The 17,366-nt window shown below is 34.2% G+C and overlaps 5 protein-coding genes across 14 annotated transcripts; 2 read left to right on the top strand and 3 right to left on the bottom strand.

Annotated features, from left to right (window-relative positions):
• Positions 1-5: 5 nt before the first annotated feature.
• LOC109852252 (transforming growth factor beta regulator 1) lies at positions 6-2,888 on the bottom strand. The gene is made up of 5 exons (XM_020423246.1): positions 2,437-2,888; positions 2,091-2,319; positions 1,733-2,009; positions 1,409-1,628; positions 6-1,329 (listed from the first exon to the last, which is right to left on the bottom strand). Exons 1-5 carry the CDS (start codon positions 2,554-2,556, stop codon positions 1,159-1,161), a joined length of 1,017 nt encoding a protein of 338 aa, XP_020278835.1. The 5' UTR covers positions 2,557-2,888; the 3' UTR covers positions 6-1,158.
• Positions 2,889-3,026: 138 nt separating this feature from the next.
• On the bottom strand, positions 3,027-8,142 carry LOC109852247 (WD repeat-containing protein WRAP73-like). 2 transcript variants are annotated; one of them, XM_020423226.1, is made up of 7 exons: positions 7,924-8,142; positions 7,613-7,795; positions 7,315-7,494; positions 4,067-4,330; positions 3,796-3,952; positions 3,461-3,670; positions 3,027-3,361 (listed from the first exon to the last, which is right to left on the bottom strand). In XM_020423226.1, exons 1-7 carry the CDS (start codon positions 8,086-8,088, stop codon positions 3,156-3,158), a joined length of 1,365 nt encoding a protein of 454 aa, XP_020278815.1. In that variant the 5' UTR covers positions 8,089-8,142; the 3' UTR covers positions 3,027-3,155. The 2 variants fall into 2 exon arrangements, with proteins under 2 accessions (XP_020278815.1, XP_020278817.1); XM_020423228.1 differs by lacking the exon at positions 3,796-3,952 and having other exon boundaries at positions 4,054-4,330.
• On the top strand, positions 4,491-7,304 carry LOC109852246 (elongator complex protein 2). The gene is made up of 2 exons (XM_020423225.1): positions 4,491-5,952; positions 6,052-7,304. The coding sequence occupies exons 1-2, from the start codon at positions 4,724-4,726 to the stop codon at positions 7,211-7,213; spliced, it is 2,391 nt and encodes a 796-aa protein (XP_020278814.1). The 5' UTR covers positions 4,491-4,723; the 3' UTR covers positions 7,214-7,304.
• A 171-nt stretch (positions 8,143-8,313) lies between the features above and the next one.
• On the top strand, positions 8,314-15,683 carry LOC109852251 (palmitoyltransferase ZDHHC2). Of its 9 annotated transcripts, none has more exons than XR_002249983.1 (11): positions 8,314-8,835; positions 9,008-9,034; positions 9,151-9,245; positions 9,346-9,466; positions 9,572-9,795; positions 9,918-10,047; positions 10,140-10,266; positions 11,247-11,333; positions 13,553-13,612; positions 14,035-14,166; positions 15,599-15,683. XR_002249983.1 is itself a non-coding variant. In XM_020423239.1 (10 exons), the coding sequence occupies exons 1-10, from the start codon at positions 8,685-8,687 to the stop codon at positions 14,099-14,101; spliced, it is 1,089 nt and encodes a 362-aa protein (XP_020278828.1). In that variant the 5' UTR covers positions 8,314-8,684; the 3' UTR covers positions 14,102-15,043. The 9 variants fall into 9 exon arrangements, 6 of the variants coding, with proteins under 6 accessions (XP_020278828.1, XP_020278830.1, XP_020278832.1 ...); XR_002249984.1 differs by lacking the exon at positions 15,599-15,683 and adding an exon at positions 12,578-12,706 and having other exon boundaries at positions 14,035-14,052; XR_002249985.1 differs by lacking the exons at positions 11,247-11,333; positions 15,599-15,683 and adding an exon at positions 12,578-12,706 and having other exon boundaries at positions 14,035-14,053.
• On the bottom strand, positions 15,127-17,064 carry LOC109852253 (putative hydroxypyruvate isomerase). Its single transcript, XM_020423247.1, has 5 exons — positions 16,772-17,064; positions 16,419-16,530; positions 16,159-16,331; positions 15,946-16,065; positions 15,127-15,780 (listed from the first exon to the last, which is right to left on the bottom strand). The coding sequence occupies exons 1-5, from the start codon at positions 16,965-16,967 to the stop codon at positions 15,593-15,595; spliced, it is 789 nt and encodes a 262-aa protein (XP_020278836.1). The 5' UTR covers positions 16,968-17,064; the 3' UTR covers positions 15,127-15,592.
• Positions 17,065-17,366: the final 302 nt, after the last annotated feature.

Here is a 17,366-nt window from a genome sequence, read left to right as displayed (position 1 = left end):
ATATATATATATATATATATATATATATATATATATATATATATGTGTGTGTGTATATATATATATATTTCTCAAGTTTTATAAGGATTCTTATATTTTGAGCTTTTTACGCCAATAGCTAGTCATTCAATATCGATTTGTGATCTCCAATCGGCGCTGTGCTATACAACCGTGTACCGTTATAAGCGTACATTTATAAAAATAATATTGTGTGTGTATAGCAGTAAAAATCTATAATCTATAGTATACATGTTACACATTATCTTAAAAAAAATATATATATATATATATATATATACAGTAAAATAAGACCCCAAATATTAAAATAATCTTAAATAATACACAGTGCTTTGTATCACATTATATATTTGACTATTTTTATAGACATACATATATATGTATATATGTATATATATATATGTCTATGACTATTTTATATATTTCTTCCTTAGGAATGTTTGTTTGAATGAGTTATTTAATTTCGAATGAAACTTTTAGATTGCACCGACAGAAAATATTTTAATCTGTTGGATTATATAAATAATCATTATTGTGCCATATAACACAGATATCGTTACTGTGCGTGATTAAAAATTAGATTTTGTGTAAAATATTATACCGAAACAAAATATTGTCAACACACATGGTGAGCGTATTGCTAACGAAATATATCAATATTGGCGCGTTCGACAGAACGCAACCATTGTTTTCGTGTCTTCCTGCTGAACGCTTCGGCAGAAATGTTCAAAACGTTGAAAATTTTGAACAAATATCCGTCGTATACAACGGTCGCGTTCCGTTGATCGTGATCAATGTCTCAATTTCTACATGACTTAAAGGGAAAAAAGTCCTAACGATTACGATATTTGTCAAAAATCGATCGTTTTATACACACTATGGCTTAAATAAATATTATATAGAAATATTGAAAAATATAGTTTACTTTGCAATTATTACACGTGCGAATATAACATACTGAGAGACAGAAATTATCCTCGACGAAGTGAAACTATACATATATATGTATATATATATATATATAAAATCGAGAAAGTTTTTAGTCTTTGATTGTTTTTATATAAATGAGATATTTTTATTTTTAATTTTACTATAAATAAATATGTGTGTGTGTATACATAATATCTATCACATTGACGGTCAGGCGAGAAGATCTTGAAGCGTTAGTAGATCATGATCCGACGGTTCCTCTTTTACTCTGTAAGAATTCAAGGCATAATGCCTGTGTAGTGCCGCGAAACCGAGTCCCGGATCAGTCTCCATTTCCGTTACGGGACTTGTAGACGGCTCGATTACATGATTTTTGCTTACCTACAAAATACATGTCTAAGTAAATCTTTTGGCGGTTTTGATCACAGTGTAAACAAATTTTAAAATGCCGTATACGTACTTCGAAACGTTGTTGTTTGTACAGAGCTAATTTACGCGTTCCTGGAGAACTTTGTATCAAATTTTGCACGGTAGGATGAGAAATTCCAAAGAAATCCGGACCTTTCGGCATTATCGAGCAAAGAGCCGGAGAAATTGCTGCCAATAATTTTGAGTGACATTCGTCAGGCGTAGATCCGACTAGTGGCTGATCCAAATCGTTATCGGATACTATTTCGAACCTGTGAGCATAATAAGAGAAAGTTGTTCACATGATTGCATTTAACTTTGTAAGAACAATTATTATTCGTTCTCTTTTTCTTTTTATTGTGTTTTGTCTCCATACCTGGGTTTTGGACCACCGTCTAATATTTTACAAGTGTACAAGCTCTTTGTTCTCGGATCTCGTAAATTAGCATACACTCTTGTACTACAATAGCCTACTGGAAATATAAGATCTTCTGTGTGATATGCAATTCTGTCTGATACCACTTCTCCAAGAGAATATATCGTGAGATCCCCCAAAGCAATGGGAAATATCGGTCTCCCATGCACGTCTAGTGGAATTGACTGAACTACCTTCCTAGTGGTCTTGTTGTATCTCTTTGTTTTGCTTTTTGGTTCTATGAGAAGTTGTACAAAAAAAAACTCTTATAAAAAAAGGAAACATGTCAAATGTTAATTGAGTTACTAACTGAAAATACCTGATCCATCTATAGAAGTTCTTTTCTTCACTGTCTTTTTTGGCGTCACATAATCTGGATTAAATGATTGAGAATTCACATTGTTTGACTGGGAACGTGCTACTGTAGAATTGGATTCTATCTCTCCCTGTTGTTGATATAACTTGCGCAAAAGGAATAACCTTTCTTCCTTTACAATCATCAAATTCTCTTGCATATGTGCAACTTGATCGCACAGCGCTGCATTTTCCTGTGTTGAGAAACTTAAAATTACATGTTGCATTTATAAACAGCAAAATATATCAATTGACAATGACGTGTTAATTAAGAATAGCAAAATTCATACAAAGTATTCAACAGCACTCACAAATACAGTATTCTTCACAATCTTTTTGAGTTTTTGATACTTTTTCTTGTATTTCAGGTTTTGTTGTATTTCAGCATTTTTATGGTAATCGTTGTAATAATTGTCATACGCTTGAGCCATTTTTCAATAATTTAATATTGCTAGTAAAATAACGTGATATTACGCAAACTAAATTCGTATTGTTTCCTCTTATTAACTGATTACAATTGTGATTATAAACACAAACACAATAGCCGCACAGAATAGGGGTTAGGAATTTCAAAACTTGTCTTATAGTCTATTAATTTAGAATTGTACTTATATTTCTCTGTTAGGTTTTCTATTCTCTATACATTAAAAGTTCATTTATTTTCCGCACATTTTACATTCACACTGAAATACATAGTTATTACAATTTTTTATATGAACATAAAAAAATTTTTTATACGACAGAGGGAGAAACGTTAGGAAACTTCGGGATGTTATGTTGGCATTCACTGCAGAGTGCTCTTTGCTACCAGAGAGAAGCCTGAGAGCGGCCAGGCCCGTAAGAGAATGTGCAATCACTGGCCGCTCTTACGCTTCTTTTTGTTGCTACCATTCAACGTTTGTTAGATCTTATGGCGTATGAGTATCGAGGACTTTCTAGCCACTATAAAACAAAATCAAAACCAACGTTTGTTAACCAATCAGAGGACAAAATTTAATTACAAATTTAAAGTACAATAAATATTGCCGATCTAAAATCTAGTCGGAACTTTGCAGATCATCGCTTTGTTGTAACCGCACAACGCTACTCGTTCTCCTTCGGGATGCCAACGCCCGTCCACAACCGACATAGTTTTCGACATCGCCACGGAACTCGCGCCTTTTCGAGTCCACTCGTATACGCGCGTGCATTCAGAAAATACGAGCAATTGCGGATGAACAGGACTCCATCTGACAGCTGAAGATGATGCAGTTAATAGTGCGAAAAAAAGATAAGGAATTGTGTAAAAAAAAAAAAATGTAAAAAAAAAAAAAATCAACTTTACACCACCGGTACCTGAAATCGGATTTTCCAGCAGCATATAATCGAGATAATCCGTACAAATGTCCCAAATCCACAGTGTGGTGGGATAAAGCTCGTGTGTCAGAGCCAGATACTGTCCACACGCGCTAAATTCGAATACCTTAAACTTGGCTATCGAAAAATTGTCGTAAACATTCTTCTCGCCAATTTCTATGCATATAGGCCGCTCGTGTACTTCGTGCACTAAAATCAGAACAAAAGTGTTTGAAAAATATTTTTTTTTTTTTTTTTTTTGCATTAGAAACTCACTCAGAGATAAACGCGTAAAAATCAAATTTCATTCGGTTTTTTTTACATCGTTAGCTTACAAACGCGTTCCTCGCAGGACGCAAAGCGCGCGTGTAAAGTTCTTTCCGAATCGCCGCGTTCCTCGTAAACTTTTGTCAAGTAATTGCCTTCTCTGATCACCGGATCCAAATACAATTGCGACAGCGGTTTCCACGTGACGTAATTAAGAAGAAGCACCTGCGTGTGTGCAAATCGATTGAATAAATAAAAAAAACATGTCAATGTGTGCAACAAAAAAAAAAAAAAAGCAAAAACAAGAGATAATAAAATTTATTTACGCGACAATATTACCACTTCGTTGAATCCGATCACCGCCAACAATTGGCCGCTGGAGTTCCATTCGACGCTTTCGATTCCCTTCAATTCTTTCTCGCAATTGTATTCGGAAAACCGTGCGGTTTCCACCGGAGAGAATGTAGTCACGGGTTTTTCCCACACGGTTGAATAAACGATTAACTTGGGCTCGGCGGTGGAGGAACACCATATGCACAACAATTCGTCGTTCGGCGACCATCGAATGCCGTCGATGCTGCGTAAACGATCGCAAATGAGTTTCTGAAACGGAAATTTGTCAAATTTGTTGTTTTCGGATTTCGCGTTGTTACGCGCCAAAAATTTGTGCAAATCTTATTATCTTTTCTAGGGTTGTTTCACAACCATCTGGAAACTAGAATTTCTCTCTACAAACGTCCAATTAGAATCCTCGAACATATCCGTCGGGAGTACGTTCCAAAATCTTACCTCGGTAACCGAAAACTATAGTACACGTGACGCAAAATATAGCGTTTTAGTAACCAAGGTGAGATTTTGGAACGTATCCCAGAATGGCAACTTTGAAACTTGTTCAAAACCAAAATGGCCGCCTCTGTTGCAGTATTTTGAACATTCGTGGAGATCGGGGTTTGTCTCGTTTTTCAAGTGTTTTGTGAGACAAAACGAGAAGAGATAATGGCAAGTTATATTTCTTGTTCGTGCAATCGCGTTCCGCATTGCGTCGACTGGGGCAACAACAATCTCGTTTGCTTCGGCACGTGCAACGCGATTGCCATATACAATCTGAAATATTGGCCGCACATTGGCCGCGTCACGCACATGTTGCACCGACATCGGGATCGCGTCAACTCGGTCCAATGGATCAAATCGAGAAGCGGCGCCCCGGAATTGGAATTACTGTCCGGTTCTGTGGACGGAACCGTGATCATTTGGGAAGAATTAAGCAACGTATCAATCGAGCACCGGTACCAAATGACGTCGGAGTTAGAAATAGGGAACGTCGTCACTTTCATCGACTCTCTTCAAATTGATTCCAATGACGTTTCTTCCAATAAAGTTTCCTCCGGTAACGTTTCTGGGCCGGAATTGTTGATATGCGCGGGCTCGGTTAAAGGCGAGGTAGGACTGTGGCAAAGAAATAAAACCGGAAAGATCGAAAGCGTTCAGAGCATTAGTTTTGGAAAAAAATTGGGGATACACTGTCGTCTGACATACCTGCCGAACAACAAAGATTCTCTTCTCTTGGCTGTAGCATTGGAGGATGCTTCTGTTGTCTTGCACGTTAAAGACTCCACCGCGTTGGAGTCAACGTTTGTGAAAGTCTTGAGTTTATCCCGACACACGGACTGGGTAATATGTATGGATTTTTGTCACAACAATGACGGAGAGTGTTTCCTCGCGACAGGCTCGCAGGATAGCACGATACGATTATGGAAGATCAGTGAAACCGTAGCGGAATCTTCAAGCGACGAACTTCGACCAGAGCAAGATATGTTCATAGTAAACAACAAAGAATACAATGTCAGTCTGGAATCTGTTCTGAACAGTCACGAGCACTGGATTTACGGACTACACTGGCAGCTTACAAAAGCAACAAACAATAACAATTGTCAGAAAATGAGATTATTGTCCGCTTCATTTGACAAGTCTATGATCATATGGGAGCTGAATGATACTACCGGGATTTGGACCGAGACAGCACGTGTCGGGGAAGTTGGAGGTAATTCCTTGGGTTTTTACGGATGCAAGTTCAGTCCAGATGGATTACACATGTTGGCATATGGTTATCGAGGCTCTTTTCACATCTGGAAATATTCGGAAGAAACGTCAACTTGGATTCCACATTCTGCACCAGGCGGTCACTTTTCTGAAGTGGTCGACTTGTGTTGGGATCCGAAAGGAAGGTCTGTAACGTTTCCTGTAATGTTACATGATTTTATTTTTTATTTGTAATATTAAAAAAAAAAAAGCACGACTGACAATGTCTCGCGATAATTTTACAGATTTCTCCTAACAGCCAGTAAAGATCAAACCACAAGGATTCATGCACCGTTGAAAAATGATATACGTTGTGAGTTATGGCACGAGATTGCACGTCCTCAGATACATGGATACGATATGTCGTGCTTAGTCATGTTAGCACCGTACATGTACGTTTCCGGAGCGGAAGAGAAAGTGGTGCGCGTTTTCAAGGCCACATTAGCATTCAAAAATCGTTTAGGATTATTGACAGATGTCGAGGATTTCAAGGACAATTGTGTAGCAGCTCACGGTGCCACTGTACCTTCTCTAGGATTAACTAATAAAGCAACGTTCGACGAAACATTCGATCAGTGCGAAAATAAGGATGAGTCACCTACGACTCATGGCATGTATCAACCACCCACCGAAGAAGAACTGATGCAAGATGCAACGCTCTGGCCGGAGTTGCAGAAGCTTTACGGACACGGTTACGAAATATTCTGCATGGCGGTAAAACATGACGGAAAGTTACTGGCCACAGCGTGCAAATCAACCAGTCAGGAACATGCGGCGATTATACTATGGAGCACAGACACGTGGTCCCAAGTTGACAAGTTGATTGCTCATCACTTGACTGTGACGCAAATGGAGTTTTCTCCGAATGACAAATATTTACTGGCCGTTTCTCGGGACAGAACATGGTCGCTATTCAAAAATGAGGGCGAAAGTTATTCGTTAGTTACGATAAACTGTACTCTGCACGCGCGTATAATCTGGTGCTGCGGTTGGACGCAGGATTCCAAATATTTTGCGACCGGATCCAGAGATGCGAAACTCGCCATGTGGTCTGCAGAAAAAGCGGAAGATAAAACCGATGCTATTAAACCAGAAATAATTCTGGATACGTTCCATTCGGTTACAGCGCTGTGCTTTGCCCCAAATCTCAGCGCAAAATTTTACATTCTAGCTATCGGATACGAAGTAGGTCATATAGAAATCCACCTAATCGAAAAGGAAGATGATAATTGGAAGACACTGATTATACCAGAAATCAAGGCTCATCATTTGGCTGTGAAGAGACTTAAATTTCGACCTACTCATTATACGTCATACTACGACAAATTGGAACTGGCAAGCTGCAGCTCCGATCATTCTGTTCAGATATATAATATACATCTACCATCGTTACTATCGTTCATGTGATCTATCATTGTGCTCTATTATTACGTTCTATCATATGATCTATCTATGATCAATTATTGTTACTAGACATGAGTTTCAAAACACAAAAATTGTCTACTCACTCGGCTTATCTTCCAATTATTAGTTTTGAAAATTTCCACCGTATCTTGAGCCTCATCTGTAATTATTACTGCAAGTCTCTTTCCACTCGGACTGAAGTGTAGCTTGTCAAAAGCAGAAGTTTTTACATTTTGTATATATGACACAGTCTGATCCTCCAAGTTCCAAATGGATATTTGAATCTGCAAACAGAGAGAGTGCTATTTTTGTAATTGAACCTAAAGAAATTTTTGACTTTTCTTTTCAATCAATAAAATACAAGTTTTCTGAAACAACCAAAGAACAAACTTGTGCGCTTACATTAAAATCTGCAACTGTAAGAATGCATTTGCTATCCGGGGACCAAGTAACGCTCTGCAAGCCGACACTGCCTTCTGTAAGTTTGCACTTCCACTGTGGACAGTGTATCGAATATACCTGGACTACAACCTTCGTTATATTCGCGCACAAGATGTACTCGCTGTTCGATGACCATTCTATGTGCTGCAAAGAAGCGATAAAGACCGAAACATGAATGCTCATCCGTCAATAAACAACACGCATAACTAAACGCTTGAAAATTAAAAATTTTTAAATTTTTCTTGCGCGTCTTTGTCGATTTTTAAAATAACCTGTATCACATCGGCGAACACGAACGATCGGCAAGTATCGAGAGTCTTCGCATCTTTTACAATAAGATTCGTCTGAAACGCAATCGCCAAGTATGCTCCGTTATTTGAAAATTGGCACAAGCAATGATTTATACGAAAAATCTTATCATCGTTGGTTGTGGCCATTGTATATGTTGAAATTTGAAATTGCAATCAGCTGTCAAATTGCCTTGACGACACACGCGATAACATCAATGTTACAAACTGCAACACTTCGAAATCCCCTAGTAAACATCTCAGGTTCTTCTCTTTGGTCTTTTAGGTAGAGAAGAGTATTCGCGATTGGTTGATCTCCCACCACAATTTTTTTCCATTGTCCGTTTTTTCGAACTGAATGTGACCGCATGTGCCCCGCAAGGCCCGTATTATGGGCTTAAGAACAAAACTGAGCGACATCCATAAAACAGCAAAGTGATGCGCGCGTGCGACGTGCGGCCAGGAGGAACGGTAATAGAAGCAGCAACGAGCCGAAAATAAAATTCCGAACGCAAGTCGTAATTGATGTCTCAGAACGTTATCTGAGAATGCTAGAAGATGCCGCGATAATCAGAGATAACGTACGCTCGATGTTGCTTGATCGTTTCGCGCGATGACGACTCTTCACGCTCGACATTCGATGTCCTCGTGAGGGGTTGCTCTTTGCTGGAGAGAAAATCCGTGTGTTGTGCTGCGATGCCGCAGGAATTCGGGAATAACACGTTGTTGATGAGAGTCACGTCCCCATGCACGTCCTCGATACGGTGAACAGGAGAATGGGCAAGCAAAGCAGCTCGTGTTTGTGGTGCGTGAAGACCGTCAAGTGGGTGCCAGTGATCTTTGTTCTGACGATCGTCGCGTGGTCCTATTACGCTTACGTAGTGGAATTATGCTACTGTGAGTATGCGAAGTAGATTTTTTTTATCTTCTCAGATGTTTCTGAATCAGTACGAATTAACGTAAAAAAAAGTCGACAATTTTTGCTAACCTTGCTTGTCTCGTAATGTTGCAAAAAATGAGTTTTTCATTAAAACATTTTATTATATTTGCATTTTTGTAACTATTTCAGATACGATTGATAGCTATATTCAAAAAGGTTTGTACAGCTTATTGTTTTTATTATTTGCCAATATACATTTAGTACGAATTGTTTAGTTTTTTGTTCGGTTACATTGCCAATATTGTATTTATTTTTATTGTTCACATTAATAGCTTTCTACCTGCTTTTCTTCCACATCTTCATCCTGATGTTTTTATGGTCATATTGGCAAACAGTGTACACAAATTTGATGCCAGTACCAGATAAGGTTTGATATTGATTTACTTAATTGGTATATATTGATTATCTCTCATTTTCTCATTACAATAATAATAATGTTTGCACATAAATCTTCTTAAATTTTGCAGTTTAAAATACCTGATGTAGAAATAGAGAAACTACAGCAGGCTGAAACCGAAGAGGTGCAGAGACAAATTTTGGAAAGATTTGCACAAGATCTTCCAGTAACTAATCGAACTCTGAAAGGAGGTAGGGTTATTTATTTAATTAACAAAAACTGTATGTTTATAAATTTATATATTTAGATTAAATATAAAAATTTCAAATTTATACTGACACGTTTACATATTTCAGCTTTGCGATTTTGTGAGAAATGTTTGTTAATCAAACCTGACAGGGCACATCATTGCAGTGTGTGCGGCACTTGTGTCCTAAAAATGGATCACCACTGTCCGTGGGTGAACAATTGTGTAGGCTTCCATAATTACAAGTTTTTTATTTTATTTCTGGCATATTCGCTTCTATATTGTTTCTTCATCACGGCTACCTCTTTGCAATACTTCATACAGTTTTGGAGAGTAAGTATAACACTTTTTCTTGTAACAAGTACATAATAGATTATTTGAATAATATCGAAATACAATGTTTTTATAATAAACAACTTTATCTTTAGTGATTAGTGACCGAATTTTTCTTTTAGGGTGAATTAGACGGAGCGGGTAGATTTCACTTACTGTTCCTCTTTTTCGTTGCGTTAATGTTCGCAGTCAGTCTTACTTCTCTTTTCTTCTACCATTGCTATCTCGTTCTTCATAATAGATCGACATTAGGTAATTATTGAAAATCAATATACGTTTACACTATACATAATAGAGACTTATACATTATCTGAAATATTAATTAACATCTTACATTTACGCAGAGGGCTTTAGAACACCTATGTTTCGGACGGGAAAAGATAAGGATGGATATAATTTGGGAAAATATAATAATTTTCAGGAAGTCTTTGGTGACAATCCGTGGCTCTGGTTCCTTCCCTTGTTTAGTAGGTAGGTATTTCATTTCTTTAATACTTTTATTATTATTATTATAAATATATACGAAATTATGTGATATATCTATGTAAAGTGGGAACCATTTGCACAATGCGCAATAACTGAATTATTATACCGATTTATATGCTTCTAGTATATCGCCTATTATACTTTTTACCATAAAAAAAATCAACTATGCAGTTTGGCATACTTAAGCGAAATTTGAACAAAAAAAAACAAAACAAAATAAAAATATCACACATAAATATCTCGGGGCATTGAATAAAAGTGTGAGCAATTTTAATTTTTTCAGAGTTTAATTTTTTTCACAGACTTAAAAAGCAAAGGAACTGCATGTGTTTATTGTACTAGATTATTTGTTTTTTTATTATACTCTACATTATTTCTAAGATTGAAGAGAGAGAAAAAGAGTATTCTCTTTTTCCATGTATATTTCAATTATATATGTAGAATGCTCTCTGGTTTTATGTGTGTGTAGCAACTATGTAATTTATTATTTTACTTTCTCATATAAAAACAAGGTTTAAAACACTGTTAGGTATTAGTGAAGCAGGAAAGATATATGTGGTAAAATTGCTTTATTATATATTTGTGTATGGCAAATTACGAAAGAAAGAACAAACTCTGTAACATTTATCACACAGTAAACAATGTTTTATGTGTATATATGTATGTGTATGAAGAGAGAAGCAGAAAGAAAATTTTATATATATATATGTTGAAATTTATCTTTTTTTTTTTTTTATTTTGCATAAAACTTTATTTTCTAATGCGAACACACAGTTGTTTAGAGAGATTTTGATAAGAAATTGATGTTGAAAAGTTTTCGGTGCACTTTTTAACTAGTATGCAACTTCTACACGATTAGTTTCATGTGGGCACCACGTTTAATTCTTTTGCACACTTTTACATTTCGTAAAATATCATAGATTCGGTTTTTTTACATTGGAGTGGTTGCGTTGAATGTGTTCTAGTCTGGGAAATGGTGTCGTCTATCCAGTAAGATCGCAACACCAGGGCACATCCAATACTTATGACTCCATGGGCAGTACTCAAAACAGGTCAGCATTATAAAACGTTCAATACAGTTAATTATCATTTTATCATTCTTTACTATGGAACTCGTTCATATTTTTGATTAAAAAAAAAAAAAAAAAAAAAAAACTGTTTGATGAGTACACACAGACATCACACATCTTAAATTTGTGGCTAAATCTAGAAAAAAAAACATGTTTTCTAAAATTAGAAAGAATTCAAAATTCATTCTTGTTTTTTTTTTTTTTTTTTTGGTTTAATCTCTCATTTTGACATCTTTAATTTATTCACAATATTCTCCCTTAATTTTTGTTTGGAGTTTTGTGAATTTTGGTTTCTTTCTTCTGTGTGGAGTTCCAGAACTTTTATTAATGTACATCTTAAGTGTGTTCAGGCTCTGCATGCATTTTTGTACTAATAGTTTAATTTGGCACTCGCTATCACTTCTACAGCTCCTACTACTCTTTTCAATCGTTTCTTCTAAAAGCTTTTTTATATTGTTCTGCGAACTCTGTGAATTGAATTCTCTTTATTCACTTTGCTTCCAAAAAAGATATTCTTCGCAATCTTTAATCACGTTACGCAGAATTGGCAATTTACAGTTTTCAAGTTATGGTTTTGCGTTTCTTTGTGCTTTCTCACTAAAATTATTTTAAAAGAATTGAGAAAGGTAATAAAAGAACATGTGATGTACTATAAAACGAAAGAGTTTTTCAATCTAACACACAGGTATATTATAAAAATATTTATATTACAAGCATTTTTTTCTCAATTACACACATACACATATGACGTTTCTTTATATATTATTTTAGTTACACATTTATTTCGAAGAGAGAATTGATATTTAATAACAACAACGACAATTTAGAGACTACATTAAGGAAGAAATATGCGTATTAATTTTTTTGTATGTTACTTTGCATGTGTCATATATATATGTCACAATTATTAAGTTGTGAAGATGAGGGTGATAAAATTTGTGCAGTTATTACGGGAGATATTGTGCATCTGGTTCTTACAGACAATACCTTGTAACAATACAAAAAATGGTGTAACTATGTACTACATCATCCTTCTTTTTTGTGAAGGAAGTATCTTTCTTTTATCTGCCTTAACAATTCTTCCTCGTTATAATTATCGCATAATTAAATTAAAATGAGTAAAAGAAAAAGATAAGAAGGTGATGAGAAGATATGGTGAAATAGTTACACCATGAGGGTAGTGGACATGGGATAACATCGAGTAGAAGGTAGGGTATGGCTTGCAGTTTTGGAGATGGGGTAAACTTTCCCGAGCAGCTGTGTAGCGAGGATGCTCGTACTCTGTTGGGCCCCGGCACCCAACAGTGGTGAAACCGAGTGGTTCAACTCTCTCCCACCTTCCTACATAAAATCAGGTACTAAATATGATTTTTAGACCGTGACAATAATTTGTATTTAAATCGCACAAAGCAAAAGTATTATATCGCATTTATCTATTTAATTTCACTGTGTATAAAAATGACTTGAGCATAGATGTTTGTTGATACTTAAGTACTTTATATTTATATGCAATAATAATTGTTCAAGTAAGATATTCTATTTTGTAAACATAATAGTAGTAATGAATTGTCTGACAAATTTGATATATTGACTTTTTCCTGAACGAGAATATAAAAATATCAATAAATAATTACTCGATTACAAATGATTGATCTTGTGAATTGCACTTTTTAAGATATCATAAAAATATACAGATAAGCTTGTACAAATTGCATCACGCTACGAAATTACAGTAAGTTTCAATCAAATTTATACATGCGTTTCTTTTTTGACAAGTTTCTTGCTTCCTTGACAAACTAATAGTGAATTTACAAGCCATTTAATTGCTTTTAACTTGACCTTTTTAATAATTCTAAATTGATCTGCTGAAACAACTTATTTGAAACTTGGTCCATACCACTACTACTAACTTATCACTTATCACAAATTCATTAGTATGTTTGTTTAGAAATATAAAACCAAATGTCTCATATGCAATTCTACACAGTTTTCTTACTTGATTTAAAACAATTTGTAAATCTTATTTGTAAGAAAACTTATATTTTAAATTTATTCGTAAATAGCTAATTAAAACATGCGATTCTGAAGTTCATTATGCAATTACAAAAATTATAGGTAAATATAACATATCTTTTCTTTTTTTTTTTTACATAAAAAGAAATCTATGCTATTCATTGTACTGAATATTTAATTGACTACAGGTCCATCATTGAACAAATGACTTTGTTAGAAGAAGCTACTATTTTGGCTCTTGGCACTGGGTAATTTGTAGTTCTAATTTATATATTAGAGCTTAATCAAATTAATACTTGCATGCACGCGTGTATATAAAAAATTTATTCGAATATTTATCTTTTTTATTTTTAAATCTCTCTTTCTCTCTATATTTAACTTGCTTAAGACTTCAATTATTCGCAACTTTACACAATTGTGTACTTCATGCGTGAGGGATAAAGTGTAACACCGCTTTTTATTTTTGCACCGATCGGGTTAACAATTTGTGGGAAAGCTATACACGGAAGCTCTTGTTTGTTTACTTACGCAGTACGTGATTCGAAGACATTTAGATATTTGTTTGTTCTGCTATCTCTTGTCTAAGCTTCGTTTCACGCTGCTACATCACGTTTTTCAGAAACTACAATTGTACAATTCTCAATATAATAAACGAAAAACTATTTTACAGCACTGCTGTGATAGGTCCCTCTGTTGATGTGAATCAACCGTTGGTGAATACCACAGAACCTGTCTAGCTAGCATCATTGAGACATCAGTTATGTACAATCGCAATTTTACTTCACGATATTACTTCGCGACTGTAAGTTAGATATACATATATTACTTATATATATATGTATGTATTAGTTTACGTTTCATGCTTTTTTTTATATTTCAAAAACGGAAGTTTCATTTCCGGCACCGTAAAAGCGTTGAGAGATTTCACCGTATCATTGTTGCGATAAAAAAATTGACACTCTGAATTGTTATTGCGATAAATGCAACATGTTTTAACCTCACGCGTTGTCTCGCACTAAGATAATTTAACTATTAACTGTATTATATATATATATTATATATACACGGATCGTTGTTAAAGATATTTGTTTTTAATTACTCGCATAATATTACCATAGAGAGAGTATCTCACATGATATAATTAAAACAAAACAAAAAAATTACCTTATACATAATATTGATATTGTTGTCGGATGCGTAACATGTATAAGTATTGAACACAGAACAAGAGAAATTATGACAAAAATGAAAATTCGTCCATATCTTACTGTGAAACTACGTATGATGATTCTAAGTTCGCTAACTTCTTCATGAATATTTTTACATACAACTTATGTAAAAGTTGAAAAAACAAACTGTAAAATATATTTATATAAAATAATATTATTTCTTTTAAGAGAGAGCGCAATGTATAAAGCTATCTTGAACGGCGAGGGAATCGATTCTATTAAAATTTTGAAATAGCCAACTTAATACAAATTATTTAGTTTCTAAAATTTGTTTTAAGTGCCATTTCTCAGTTCAATCTTGGTTACACAGTGCGATGTGTGCATATGTGTATATTATTTGTATATACACATATATACAAACACACCTGGAGACGCCTGTGTACTTATGATTGTCGACACGCTTTATCTTATTTAAATATATAAGTTGTCAGAGAGAACAGAAGATGTATTTCTCAGTTTTATATATGAATATATATAAAATATATAAAATAAATTTTTACACATATATATTATAAAATTGAGATATTTACACTTTAGTTGTTTTTATCTTTATGAGAATTTTGCATAGAACCTATATAAAGTTTGTTGGATTGCCATGTAGCTCTTATATATTCGTTCTTACAAACTATTCACGGAGTATATAAGCAATATTTGTGCGTTTGTGTGGTCAGTACGATATACATGTAAAAAGTGTTAACAGTCGGAGTTAAACGTGCATATATTTCTCATATAATTCTGTTCATCTAAAAAAAAAGTTTACTTTTCGCAATTTGTTCATTGAAATGATTGATGCAATATTGTTAACTAAAGAAATTCTTCCGTTTTATTTGTTTATTGATCAAAAACAAACATGTTTATACATGTAAGACGCAAATATTATAAAATAATTGTAATAAATGCAAAACTGTATATCGCTTGCTTAAGATGTGTATAAAAATACTGAAACTTCATATATAAGGTTTATATGCTGTCAACATATATACATATATAAATATTTGTTTACAGACTGTAACCGTATTTTTTAATCCAATTCAATCCTTCTGTTGTTGACGATTTCGGCCGATATTCCAAACCAATATATCCAGCGTAGCCAGCCGTTTCTAACAATGAGAGGACATATTTGTAATCAATTTCTCCTGATGTATCTGGCTCGTGTCTATCAGGCACTTGAGCTATTTGAATGTGACCTGTATCAAAGAAAAAGGAGGAAATTATTGTCTTATACAAATAGTTTAGCAAATAAATACAAATAACGACATTTATTTATTTTACATTTATTTTTATTTTGTATTTGTGAAAAATTGAAAATACTACGAGAAGTTTAAAAATTAATATATTGTAAAAAGACTAACCCACATAAGGTAAAAATTCTTGTACGCTTTTTGTAATGTTGCCACAGCAATGTTGCAAATGAAAAATATCCAGTTGCAATTTTAAATGCGAACTGTTTATCTTCTTTACCAAATTGAAACCTGTGTGTCGAGAAGACAAAATTTTAATTTGTTATTACAAAAACAAGTAATATATCAATCAAATTAGCAACAAAGTTTTTATAAATCTCGCACCTTTTTGGAAATTATTCATGTAATAATTTGGCACGCTGTAATTATTAATTGGTTCGATCACGACAACAATATCTTCCTTTTTGCACTTTTCAACAGCGTACAACAAATTATTTTCATAAGCCACGTCATTGGCAGCCGTGGGTGTTTCCACTTTTCCAGACATTACATGAATCCTTGTAATTACGTGTAATTCGATATTGCAACAATTCTTTCTTTATATAAATGTTTGTGGTTTCTTTTATTGTTACAGTCACACTTACATTTTACAATCCAGAGATTTTGCATATTCTATAGTTTTCTCAATGCTTTTCTTGAAGTTCTCTTCCTCACCCGGGATTGCAGCAAAGCCCAGTTCTCCCTTTGTGACATCACCTTTTTTTGTAATATTAGAATTATATGTCTAATGAAAGTTAATTTCTCTAACATGTTTGTTTTAGTTAATTAAATAATAAAATATTATTCCAGAGAAATAAGACAAGATCTACATTATAAAAATAAGTTTAGATAATACTTTAAAACAAATTAGGTCTTATATATAGACAAGCCGTATCCAAGAATTGTTTATTTTTACATTGTGAAGTGTTATATGTAAGAAGACAAGGCACATATATACCTGTAAACACGTTTAATAATATTTGATCGACATTTGCCTTCTTCTTGGCTTCAGCAACTTGCTGAACGGAAAAGCCAAAAGGGAATCCGCTTTCGACCGCTTTAAAACCAGCTTGCTTGGCCAGCTGATATCTGTCCACAATATTGGGAGCCTCCGTGAACATAAAAGATAGGTTACTGGCAAATTTCAAGACCATATTTGCAAAACAATTGTCCGTAAAACAACGCTTAGCGACGTGACACCTTGGAAAATAAACGTTTATTAATTATCAGAATGTGATCATCGACGTATTATATAATCCATTTTTATCTGTGCATGTGCGATAAAAAAAATGCGGAAGTTATCAAGAGATAAGTAATTCTGGAATCATCGATAAAAACCACGTACATTAAAGTGATAAAAATATCTTTGTAACATAAATAATAAAAATCTCGTATTTTATATAAATTTGTTTTTTTTTTGTGTTTACAAATTTCCGCACATTCTCATCTCAAATGCACAAAAAACCGGATTTGCTATGCGGAAATTAAAATGCGCGTGACATTATACGCACGAACTCTTAATCGCTTATAAATATTTTTATGAAACGACGATT

This window comes from Pseudomyrmex gracilis, unplaced genomic scaffold (assembly GCF_002006095.1).
Source record: "Pseudomyrmex gracilis isolate BER0280 unplaced genomic scaffold, ASM200609v1 scaffold_26, whole genome shotgun sequence".
Taxonomy (NCBI): domain Eukaryota; kingdom Metazoa; phylum Arthropoda; class Insecta; order Hymenoptera; family Formicidae; genus Pseudomyrmex; species Pseudomyrmex gracilis.
This window is presented reverse-complemented; position numbering and strand designations above follow the sequence as displayed.